At 42.2% G+C, this 13498-nt stretch overlaps 1 protein-coding gene across 1 annotated transcript in view; it reads right to left on the reverse strand.

The window, feature by feature from the left end:
• lama4 (laminin, alpha 4) overlaps positions 1-13498 on the reverse strand; it is a 183279-nt gene that overhangs the window by 20202 nt on the left and 149579 nt on the right. The window contains exons 30-32 of the mRNA XM_068025542.1: positions 12732-12865; positions 2779-2931; positions 69-222 (exon numbers count right to left, since the gene is read on the reverse strand). Coding sequence (XP_067881643.1) covers positions 69-222; positions 2779-2931; positions 12732-12865 — 441 coding nt within the window. The remainder of the gene's footprint in view (positions 1-68; positions 223-2778; positions 2932-12731; positions 12866-13498) is intronic.

Genomic DNA, 13498 nt, shown 5'->3' on the forward strand with positions numbered 1-13498 from the left:
TCTCAAATTCATGGAAGTTGCTAAACCTTTGATAGACAATAGTACCAACACGAACAGGAAATGATTACCTTTCTACTGCGCCCTCTCTTGGCTTTCGCAAAGTGCTTTTGATGTTTATGAGTAATTGCTGCTGGAAGGGATTCAACTGGGCAACCATGTAGAAAGGCTTGTACCTTTTCAGTGTATGTCTGGAAATCTTCTACTTCAATATCTTTATCAATTCTGTAACATTTGTAGAGTAGGAAAAAAATCAATATACAATTTCCCCAATAAGCCTTTTAATCACGAGAACATCTACAATAAACATTACAAAAGATTATGCATTCAATTCTACATATAAAGACACAATCTTGTCCCTTTAGGAGCTTTCCAATGATTCCTCATAAATAGCACAATGTTGTGAGTTGTATCATCTGTTATTTTTCCTTTGCTTCTGGTGGTGTTCTTGTGCTGTTATTTTGACTTGTTGAAATAATTCCTGTTGTTTTCTACATTTTTTGTGTAGTTTGATAGTTTTTAACTCTCTAGAAACCAATTAAAAATTTGAAAGCAAAACTTTGTTTATCTTAAGTGACATTTCGGTTTTGTTTAGTCTTTAAAACATTTACCTTGACGTGCCCATTTGCCATTATATTGGTGCCCTATGGGGGCCTTACTTTGGGAAAATTTTCATAGTTAGCTTGCCTTTACAATAGTTACCAGACTTCAAAATTTGTATTTCAGGCTGGAGATCTGGCGCAGCAACCAACACCCATGACATTTTTTTTTGTCTACTGATCCCAGCATCTCATATTTTCCAATATTGTGAAGACTGTGCAAAGTTCAACCTAAGAATTTACTGGAAGGCCATTCTGTTGACAATAGTGAACAGGAACGCCTCAGAACAAAAAGAAATCTTGACCCCTGTTTAGAGAGCATCTTTTCAGCTCCAGATCCAAGAAATTGAAGCACAGACTGCATTCCATGTTGCATTACAAGTCTGAGGAAAATATTTTAGGGCCACCCAGAACTTACGCAGCTACAGTTACATGTTTGAATTCCATGCTCTTTCAACTGACAGATGTTCCAAGGCAACACCCTAGGATAGTTTTAATACAGCAGCCAAAACTTCATGTGGCAGGACTCAAATGCATTGAGCTTCTTTTTGTTAGGCTAGAATCTCTTTGATTACATAATATATATATAAAATCAACCTTGAAAACTTGCAAAAGCTGGCAAATAGCTTCTAACAGTCCTAAAAGAGCTAGCAGCTCAAAATGTCATAAACATTTTTTTTTATTCATTGATGGGACGTATAAGCCAGCATTTATTACCCATCCCTCATATGTCTATGACCAAGGTGTTTCACAGTAACCAAATAAGTTAAGTTTTGTTTTTATTACATGGGATTCCAAGGTTTTTAACCAGTACTTTTTAGAATCACATTTTGTAATTCAATCTAATTTACCAAAATAAAAATCCGGAGAGATGTAAAATGGTTGCTGATTCGCTATTCCCGTTTTACACAATTGCACAAAGTCGAAATTGCCCCCAGTTTCCGTTTTAAGTTGTTTCCAACACCAATTTTCATAAGAGGCCCATGCCTCTTTGAAAAACCTAGAACTTGAGTTTATGAGCTTCATTTCGGATGATGTTTGTATAAGGCAGCAGATCACAGCATCTGTGACCACTACTCCTGTAATTTAAAAAAACATTATTTGTCCCTCCTCCTGAGCTGTACATTGATAGCGGGGCTGCAGATGAAACGCTTTAAGGAAGCTATTACTAGAAGCAACTAAGCTAATTTCACTTTATTTTTTTCTGTTAAAACATCAAAATAATACAAAACATGAACTGTCAAATTGAGGTAACTTTGGCAGGAAATTGATATCAGTTGTATTCAATGTGTTGCTTATTTAGGAAATACAGCAACGTGGCACATTTTGGAATGACCGTGGTTATAGTCAAGTTGGGAGGGAAGCTGTAAGTAAAGACTTGAATTTTAACATGTTTACTTATGCAGAGATTTTTCAGTAACAATAAGTACCACACCAGAGATATTTGGTAAAGTTGGGATAATACAAAATTGTTTAATTCTTTTCTTCAGTTATTTTTAGTCTTGGCTAATAAAAGCCTATAGGCTAATCTTGTGGGACAAACTGCCTATTTAATATTAGGTAAGTTGTTTTTGAGAGGATTTATAATTTGTATTATTTCTGCTTAAAGCAATTATTTTAGTACAATTAACTCTGAATGGAACAGAGGCAAATAAATGTAATTGTGTTGTAATATCTGCATGTTTTTGTTATAAGAAAATATCTATTTTAGCTGACAATGCTGGGCTAACCTCAATGAAACCACCATTGTTATATCCAAACCAGTTGACTCTGTCACCTGATTCTGAGGGCAGGGAAGATTTTATTATAAAAAAATAAGCCACAGAAAACAATTCAGATCAACCGAGTTGAAGGTCAAATACTAACTTCATCTTGAAAAGTGGCTGTGCTGTCTCTCCCATGAGATATGCACATATTTTGCATATGTAACTGATATGTGCGAAGGGAGCATATTTATTTATTTACCTATGGATAAGAAAACACTATTTTCCAGGAACCAATCTTGAAACACTTTTCTGTTTCTGAGCAGATTTTGTATAAAATTTTCTTCCAAAACCCCCAGCGTTGCCCTTTTTTAGCAGTGCAACATGATCATGAGCAACACTAGTTGTATTGGAGAAACTTTCATAAGCTTTCCATCCCATTACTCACACACATGCAGATTAAACAGAGAAGCTCTGACCTGCTGAGATAAGCATTGCTGATGCAGCCTGTGAAGTTTCTGTATTGGTCGTCTAGTGAACCCCCAAAGTAGAATTTTCCTTTCGGTTGAACTGTTTCATCTGTGGGACAATCATCTGCTGTTTCGTCCTCATCATCCACTATTAACTGACAACTGAAGAAAAATGGTGAAGAAAAATTACACGTCAAAAAGTTATTTTATATATCAGTGAGGATTCAGGACTGGACCAGGATTTAGGATCGTTCAGTTGATGCACTGCATTGTGAAAATAAATCTCAACAAATATAATCTTTAGAGCAATGGAACTTAATAATACAATGGTAGATTAGGGAAAACACACAAAAAGTTAATTAATCACAGTTTAAAGGATTTTTTTTCTATTTCTTTGGTCAATTATGCATTGAACTGTTGTCATTTGTGTTTTAGATTGAGTAACAAATTCAAGATGGACACCTGATGGTCAGTAATTTTCTAATCATCATAATACAAGAACTAAAGTCATGTGAGACCAGACACTTTAGAACACATTTCTCAGATAAAAATTACACAAATGATCCCTTAGAAGTATAGTTTTGATTACCAATTATTCTATAGTTTGTGCATCTTTAGTGATATAATCTTAAGCTGTTATGTTGCTATAATCAAAACTAACTGGCTACATTTAAACATGTTTATCGTCATTATCACTAACTAGAGACAATAGTATTTCCAAAATTCAGTGTAATCTAAGGCTAGAAATATAAATATTTAAAAAGATGCAGCCAAATGCTTTAAAAATTGCACTACATTTATTTTCTCCCTGTCTTTGATGTGACCTCTTGGAATATGCATCATCCCATCCAACAAGGAACTGGTAGGGCTGAATTTTGTAGTCCCGCGGCTGGGAGCGGTGGTGGGCGCAGAACATGGTGGCCATCCCCAAGGGTACCCGCGCCATCACGATAACGTGGTGGCTGACCACTTTACATATTGATGGCAGCTGCATCCCCCCCCGGTCACATGGTGGGGGCGGCCTCGGCGACGCTGTTCACAGCATCACCTGAAGAAGGAGCAGGTGCTGCTGGCATTTTTAAAAGACTGCCAGCCCTGCAAACAGTACGCCATAATGCAGAGTCACCCCTTCCCCCCACCCATCAGAGTACAGAGTTCACCCCTTCCCCAGCTTGGTGGCACCACCTTTCCCTGAACAGGAAAGCAAAGGCGCGTGAGTGCCATACGTCGCACTGAAGATCGGGAACTGAAGGTAAGATCGCAACAGTTTGCATTTTAATTCATGCAAATACGTAATTTAAATATGCTAACTCGGGTCCCATCACAGAGCAGTGGAGGGGCTGGCATGCAGCTTCCCCATCCTCGGGAAGATCGGGCCCGGCAATCCCGGTGTCGAGTTCCCTGGCAGCTGCTGCCGCTCAGATTCTCCAGTACTCCCCCCGCCATGGAGGGGGAGAACTCGTCTGGGAACAAAGTCCAGCCCGTAGTGTGAGGAATTATCTATAAGTGCCTCCATCCAAGCAATCCAATTGCTCCAGAAGCTGGAATCCAGATATCCAAGGTCTCAGCTTTTCCCACCAGTCTCTTCAGGGCCTCGCTTGGTGTAGAACCATTGTTCATCCCAAACAAGTTCACAAAAGTCAGAGTTGGTGAGGGAATGATAGGCCAAGGTCAGGAATTTCCTTGTCCCCAACCAGGCAGAACAATAGCAGCTAAGAAGCCCAACAGAAAGAGCCATACCAGTCATTGCAGGGGTGCAAGTGATTAATTGCCTGGACCCCGCAACTTTTGAAGATTGGTAAAGCTTTTCTCAACATCCTTATAAAAGACAAGCAATCCCTAACAAATTTGTGGTCTCCCCTGTCTGATGAGTACCTAAGATGTACTCCTAATGTGATGGCACCTACCTATGTTCTTTAAATAAGGGAACATCTCTGACCCTGAAAGGTCTAGTGAGATCACCAGGGGAGCTTCCCGGCTGGATGCATTTTTATGCTGGTCATAGGACTGTTAACATTCCAGGATGGACCTAGAGTTTCCAGGAATTAAAGATTAATCTTCTGGGCAATGCTGCTAGAAACCCAGGAGAAAAATTATAGCGGCATTGAAAAAGCATTTTTTTTTTTCATTTTCTCTGTTAGTTATAAAAATAAGAGAGATGGGAAAAAAAGGCTCTTTGACTGGTTGAGGTGGCAGAGGTGGTAGGTCATGCAATGAAATTTCCTTGGAATATGTCAAACCAGAGTCGGCAACTGTATGCCATCATCAATGCCTGTGGATTTCTAGCCCTCGGGTCCTCTCTGCTGTCATATTGCATGCTTGTGCTGTTCTGAATGTGACGTTCTTGCTTAATTTATGTAAAAACCTCTAGTTAATTAATTTGAAACCTAAGACTACCTCAACTTTGTTGTGTTGATAATACTATCTTATGGAATGGGTTGGAGAGAAGAAAGTGTAATCATCATTGGCAACTATGGTTTGTGTGTGTCCCAAAATGGGAAGAAGCAGGAAATTGCCATTCCACTGGTGAGGGTGGGGGAAAGGAAAATCCCAGTTGGGGAGAAGAACTGGCGATATGTCTCATTTTTCTACCATGGTCCTACTCAATTTTGGACAATGACACAGAGGAAAGACCGCCCCCCCCCCAATAACTTTGTTATAGGGTGTTTATCAGTTATGTCATTGGGGATATTATCTTACACTTTATAGTAATTTGAGCATTTGTAGACTAAGATAACCAGAACAAAACATTTCATTCCCGAAGTTTGGGACTGCCAAGTGCATGTGACTATTAACACCAACAAGCTTAATTTCCTGTGGATGAGATGAGCTGTTAGGAGAATATAAGTCAAAGTTAAAATTCTACAGAGTTCTGAAAGTAGGAATGGTCAAAATGAAAGATTTTACTATCTGATTCTCTTTCCTTTCTCGTATGAAATCATAGATGTAACAGTCAGAACCGTCTATAACATAATTGTCTGTGTGAGACAATGGTTTAGGCTTTAAGGAAATGTATAAATAGTGGGTGTGGTGATCACCGAAGGAAGTGATGTGACACAGCATGTGACCCGGTAGTTGTACTGCGTTGGATCCCTAGGCTTGATGCGTGTTGTGGGATCTCCTGTAGTCTATGTAACAGTCTTAGTCTTCAAATAAAAGAACTTACATTATTCGTACCAGTTGTCTCGGCGTGATTGGTGAGTTTGTGCACAGCAAGCAAGAAACGCAATATGGCAGCAGCAGTGCACAGTTGAAGACCAGACCATGTTGTAAAGTTTAATGGAAGATCGGGATCAATGTACTTTACTTCAGCACAAGGTCGTGGAGAAGAACTAGCCCAAGGTCAGGAAGAGCCACAAAAGAAGTTTGGGACCACACAGGCCATCTACAGCAAGAGCAGACGTTGCCAAACTGGTGGTCAGAAGAAGAAGCATATCAGTCCAGGATCACGCTGTCCAAATTAGCTGCAGGTTGGTCCAGAATCACGCCTAAGTCCATTCTGATTCAGCCAAAAGTACAAAAAAAGCTGCAGCTGCCAGTGCAGAATCATTTTCCCAGGCTCACTGCTTCTTGGTCACATCCTAACACAAGAGCAGGAACTGGGGAACAGCACCACAGTGTGGCAAAGCTCAGAACTGCAGGCTCAGGGAGAGCTACAGAGCTGCTGAACACTTCCAGAGAAACCACATCACTGTGTGGCAAGGACTGGAATTGCAGGCTGAAAAGTCCTGGAGCATTTTAAGGTAGAAGAGTTTGTGAGGGACAAAGAACATCAGAAGCATGACTACCAATTTCCCCAGTATGGACTGGAAGGCCGCAGACGTCACGTCGGAATTTAAGCTTTTCTGACAGATGGTGGAACTATGTTTCTTAAATTTAGTCATTGAAAAGCAGGTGGACAAGATTAAGATTGCCATTGGAAAGGAGGGCGCCACAGAATCAACACATCAGAGCTATCTGAGGAAGATCAGGAAGATCCTGCTAAACTTTGGAGAACACTGGAGGATCAGTTTCGTGTAAAGGTGAACTTCAAAATCCACCAGTTGGAGCTGATGACTTACAGACAGCAGACGGAAGATTCCATCAATCAGTTCGTTGTCAGGTACTGTGGTAAGGCAAACACTGCGACTTCTCTGAGGCTGAGCTGTTAGAGAGAGGATTATTCAACACCAATAGAAGCATTCCAAAAAGACCTTCTGGGAAAGAAGAAAGGTCACAGCATTGATGCCTTTATAATGGGCTGGTGGGAGATGTGTGGGTGACTTCCATTTTTCACCTCTCAACTGACCGCAGATAGTGTTTTTTTTTGTAAAATAGCGTTTTGTCCCTGCATGTTTTAAGGGTTTTATAAATAGACAGGTTTTCTTGTAGTATTTTTTCAAAAAACTATTTATTAAACAATACCCAAAAATGTTTGCAACCTCACTCACATAGAGATTAGAGGATTGCATGCATTTACATCAAATTGTTGTAAAAAAAAGAGTTCACTTTGAAACCTTCTTGGTTTTCTGGGAGGAATTTTTAACAGCGTTGCAGGCCTGATGTTCCTTTTCTTCTAGATTCCTTTAAGACAGTCACAGTCAGTGGACAATCTTGTTATAATTCCTCATATAAGAGAGTTTCCAAGGTCACCTTTGCAGTCTCTGCCTCGGTGGTTTAAAGATGTTACAGACAGGGTCTTATTGGCTTGAATGGATCTCTCAGTGGTTGGCTTTCTCTCTCTCTCAGAGAAATCCCTATTTTAAAGAAAAAACCTAATCAGGTTTGGTTTAGGTCAGGTGACCATAGATGCTCTCCCCTGGTGTATCCATACAATGTCTTTGAATGTGGGGCCATTGTTACGCAATGGGGTTTGAATATGGCTTAACTTGATAAAGTGATGTTATGTCCTGCCTGTTATCTTGACTTTGAATCTGGAGTCACCCTCTCTGTGAATGTCTTTGTCAACCCCATTCATGAAAATAGGAGCCATTTAGCATTGAATGGCCTGTTTAGCATTTTAATGTGCCTTCCCCAAAACTAGTCCCGGCGTGATGATGGGTTTAGTCTCCAACAGTTATGATGTATATTTGCAGTATAGGAGGGGTCACCTGACCTCTTACTCCATCTTGTCTGCAGAAAAATGTGTCCATTTTTTGGAGTTTAATTCTCCAGCTCATTTTTACAATTCGTAATTGCCCCAGTTCACTTTAGTTCATGACTGTTCCTTTTGTTAGCATGACACATTATTGAAAGGCGACAGGAAGTACGAAGTAATTGTGGCTGGACGACAACAACTGCAGGTATTAAGTGTGGCTACTAGTATTGGTGCAGTCACCCAGGTGCAAAAACCAAGCAAATCACATGGGAAATGCAGCCTCCTGCACCCACCACAAAGCTGTCCTGCATTCCAGGACCTTTGCAAGGCGTGTGGTTTAAGAGGACATTGGGCACACCAATGCAGGAAGTCTGGTTCCAATAGCACAACCAGAGGCTACGAACCGGCAACAAGTGTATGGCAGCAACAAGGGATGTGCCAGAATGCAACGCAAGTCCAAGGACATACATGAAGTCAGGGGTAAGAACGACCAGGGTGAAGATTCGAGCTGGGGAAATTTTGAACTCAAAAGTGGATAAGCTTTCCATATCATGAATGTGACATAGTTACACAATCAGAGACGTTTGCTACAATTAGCATCATATGCCCAATGAAAAGTGACAAACACAAACTTACCGTCAAGATTGACACTGGGACGAGTGCAAACATCTTGCCCGTTCGAATTCTAAAAGACATGGTACCCCAACCATTGGGAGTCAATGGTGCTACCTACAATGGCCAGATTAGCAGCTCACAATGGATCACCCATCCAGTGCAATGACACAATAACACTAAGGTGCAGTTACGGCAGATCTGCGTGGTCACCGCAAGTTTTCTACCTCGTGGACACGAGTGGAATGGTGGTAGCAGGGTTACTGGTGTGCAAGGAACTGAACATTATGACCATTCACAGGATCTCCAATGCACCAACGGTAACATAAGATGCCAGGAAATGAACATATTGAGTCAGTCGCGCTTTGCAACTGATGTACCTGGACAGGTTCGATGCCATAGGAAATTTCAGCTATGATGCCGTGTTCCACCTAAAGGTGGATGCAGCTGCGTCAATCAACCCTCCCAGGAAGTACAGTGTGGACATACGGGAGAAGTTAAAGATCAAGCTGGATGACATGGAATGTAATGGCATTATCTGCCGTGTGCATCAGCATATTGACTGGTACATAGTAAAGAATGACAGCACAACCCGGGTGTGCTTAGACCCACGATGGCTGAATCTTGCATTAAAGAGATGCCCACACAAGATTCCAACATTAGAGGAATTGAATCTCAGAAGCAAAGTTTTTCTCCAAGTTGGGCGCCAAACATGGGTATTGGTCTGTTCATCGAGCAGAGGGGTATCAAGAGATAACTACTTTCAGGACACCATTTGGAAGATACTGCTTCCAATGAATGCCTTTTGGCTTATGTGTCAGTCAGGATCTGTTCCAACAGTACATGGACAGAATTAAAGAGAATGTGCCAGGATGCATATCCATTGTGGATGATGTTGCGGTAATGGGAATAATGGAAGGGGAACATGACCCAAATCTACTCTTAATGAAGGCAGCGGCACGTTGTTAAGGACTCATCTTCAACAGTAAGAAGTGTGAGGTGAACGTGAGTCACATCAACTTGTTTGGATCTATATACGTCAATTCCAGAATACGTCCTGATCCAGGAAAAATAGAGGACATGAAAAGTGATGCTGACTCCCCAGGACTGGGAGGACTTGCAGTGGTGCCTTGGATTATTTAACTTCTTGGCACCATACATACCTAATTTTGCAGAACGAGCAGTGTCACTGAGAGAGTTGCTGAGGAAGGATGTACTGTACATATGGCAGGCGGACCACCAGCATGTGTTTGAATCACTGAAACAGGCATTGTCGGAGCAGACAAGTGTTTTGCAATATTGTGACCCAATGAAGAAGACGGTCCTAGATGTCAACATGTCTCAGAAAAGGCTAGGAATGTGCATCATGCAGGATAGAAAACCTATTGCATTTGGCTTGAAGAGTTTATCGAAAGTGCAATCAAATTATTCAAACATAGAGCATGAGACTCTGGCTCTCGCGTTTGAGGTGACAAGATTCCATGCGTATCTCTCGTAAAAGATTCATTGTGGAAATGGACCACAAACCATTGGAGATGATTTGGTGCAAACCATTGACCAATGCACCACCTAGACTGCAGAGACTGCTCATAAAAATTCAAGGATATGATTGCAAAATCCGCTACAAACCAGGTAACAGAATGATCACTTCAGACACTCTTACCGAATCTGAAGAAAACTGTGAATGTTTCATTAGACTTGCAAGTGGATAGCGTGGATGTTGAAATTGAGGATACACTCAAAGTCGACTTGATGAGCTTTGGTCAGCACAGTGTAACCAACTTCAAGAGGAGACAGCTAGAGATGCACTACTGTGGAAAGTCATTATCTGATTATCTGGTCTGACATGATTCACGAAGTGAGATATGTTTGGCCGTATAGAGATGAATTAGGCATCTTGAGAGGTGTAATATTCAAGGGAAAGCAGGTACTTAAAGCTGAAGTTCTTCGTCAGGACATTTTGTCACTTAGAGCAGACGAGACTCATGGTGAGGGAAACAGTGTAATGGCCAGGGATCAACAACAATATAGGCGAGAATTTTACGCCCCCGCAGGAGCGGGCTGGAGGCACAGAGGGGGGGGTAAAATTGAGTGGGAGGTGGAGAGTGCCATTCCCCTCATCTTCCTACCTTCGCTACCATTTGCTGAGTGGTGGGGGAGGTAACAAAAAGCCCGTCCACCCCAAGCCAGTTAACATCCTTAAATGGCCAATTAATTGCCACTTAAGGGCCTCCTCCCACCACCACTGGTATATTATCATCAGCATGCAGGCAGTTCAGTAGCTCAGGAGACCACCTAGTAAAACCTAGGGGTCTCCTTGTGGGCTGTGGGGAGGTCCCTCTTGATATGGCACCCTGTACCCGATGGAGGATCTCCCCACGGCATAAGCTGACCCCACTGGAGCATCACCTCACCCCGAGCAAATCCTCTCCCCACCTCGCCAGGGTCCCGGCGAGGCTCCACACACTCACCTGTATTCCAGGGCCTCGTCCATGTTGCTGGTCCTGGCTGGGTGCAGACCCAGCAGTGGTCACTGCTCCTGGTGGCGTTGCTGGGACTGAAGAGCTGCCGGCAGCTCTTGGAGGTGGGTCTCCCTGCCTCAGAGGGGCGGAAGTGCTGCCCGAGGCTAATTAAGGGCCTGGGCCACGTACAATTACAGTTTGGCTTCCTTTTCTGTCAGTGGGTGGGGCCTCTGGGCCAACATAAAATTCCAGAAAAGTTCGTGAGGATGTGCGAAGCATGTGGGAGGCACCAGACGAATCAGCACAGGGAGCCTCGAAACCCTCACAAAGTTCCATCGCATCCTTGGTCCAAGATTGCAATGGATCTGTTCACTGTTCATGGTGATGATTTTCTCTTGATCATGGACTGCTTCTCCAAGTTCCCAATCATCTGGCCATTGAAGGATATCTCAAGCTCATCAGTTGCAAAAACAGTGAATGCTACATTCAGTCTGTTTGGCACACCAGAAGAGATCGTATCAGACAATGGGCCACAGTCCATTGGCAAATCTTTTCAGGATGTATGTGCCAAATGGGGCATAAAACATGTGACTACATCACCACATACCCTAGGTCCAACTGTCTTGCCGAGAGAATGGTCCTTACCGTTAAGGTGTTGATCGTAAAGTGCAGGAAAACAAATCAAGAGCTTCAGATCGCCATGCTACATCTGAGACCAACACCTTTGGACATGGGCTTACCGTCGCCAATGGAAATGATGTATGGGAGGAAAGTGAGAACTGCGCTGCTTAGCCATCATTTCTCCAAGTTCTCAACAGTGCAAGAGAAGCTTCTTGAAAGACAGGAGAAGATGAAGGATATATATGACTGAAATGCAGGTGCGAAGTTGCCCAGACTATGCGTGGGACAAAAGGTTCGGATGATACATACGACTGAAGGAACCTGGTTTCCCACAGAAGTTTCTAAGGTATGCAGTGAACCTAGATCCTATGAGGTCATGACACCTAACAGAGCAACATTGCAGTGGAACAGAAGGCAGCTGAGGGAGTTGTCCAGCTGTGTGTCATCTGACACTCCGGTCGTGTCAAGAACACGCTCCAGGGTGACATCAGATAGTGAGATTGTGGGAGATCAATGAGAAGACAACCAGTGCAATGATAGTACACAGGAGGCTAACATGTCTTCAAATCAAGAACAATGACACGATGAGTCTCGATCTCAAAAGGTTTTCAACCACCATGAGATCCGGAAAGATCAGCAAACCACCTTTATATTTTAGAGACTCAAACACTATATGAGTGGACGTCCATCTTTTATGTAAATAGATTTTGCAACAATCCTATTGCATTATGTGCATCTGTTATTACTGTGTGTATTGTTTATCTTTGGAAAAAGTGGGGATGTTGTATTTGGGCTTTAAGGGGGGAATGTATAAATAGTGTGTTTGATCATCGCCGAAGGAAGTGATGTCACACAGCGTGTGACCCAATAGTTGTAGTGTGTTGGAGCCGTAGGCTAGACCTGTGTAGTGGGCTCTCCTGTAATCTATATTTAACAGTCCTAGTCTTCACATAAAAGAACCTATATTATTTGTACCAGTCGTTTCTGTGTGATTGGTGAGTTTGTGCATAACAAGAAAGAAACGCAAAAAAATACATTACAACTTCGTCCAGACCAGCAATCCTCATAGGCTAATCCTAACTCAACTTGTTTCACATTTTGAAATGGCTAACGATTTTCTTTGTTTATAACATTGAGTTAGAACTAATCCTACAGCAATATCAAAATATATGAAAGCAGAAGATGATTACCTTGATGGGGTGACAGTTGCTCTAATAAAATGATTCCGTCCATCATTATATTGCTTCTTTGTTGATCGTATTGTTGTTTCCTTCATTTTGAAAATGACTGTACCATTGTTCAGTGAGAGGGAGAAGATATCAGGCTGAAAAGAGATTGACAATTGTAACCATTGGGAGGCACTGGTGGTGCTCCACTGCCAGTGATACTGACTTCATAAGAGTATATAACTCTCAGGCAAAATATCAGAAACCATTTACGTTACATGGTTATGAAAAATACTTAAAATATTTTAGTGGGGGAGTTGTATGTCATAGAAACACACTGTCCTTTCACTTTTGGGACCTGGGTTAAAACCTCCCCCCTTAATTCTTATTGCAATGATCTTTAAAAAAAATACCCATTCTTTGAGAACCCAGGCCAATTGCCTGACCTGGTGATATCACCCTTTCTCTGTCTCACACACACACACACACAGTGGGGTCGACTTAGGTTCATCTGGAGGCCAATAAGTTTCCCCTTGCTTGGAGTATTTGTACTATGCCGGCTGTCAAATGAGCTGGGGAAGTAGGAAATCCTGGTGAAGGGAGTCAACTCAGGAGGTCCGAGGCTGGGAATTCTGTGGTGAGTAACTCTCCTTCTGACTCCCCAAAGCCATCTACAAGGCACAAGTCAGGAAAGTGATGGAATACTCTCCACTTGCCTGGATGGGTGCAGCTCCAACAACACTCAAGAAGTTCAGCACCATCCAGAACAAAGCAGTCCACTTGATCAGCAC

The sequence above is a fragment of the Heterodontus francisci genome, chromosome 3 (genome assembly GCF_036365525.1).
Source record: "Heterodontus francisci isolate sHetFra1 chromosome 3, sHetFra1.hap1, whole genome shotgun sequence".
NCBI lineage: Eukaryota > Metazoa > Chordata > Chondrichthyes > Heterodontiformes > Heterodontidae > Heterodontus > Heterodontus francisci.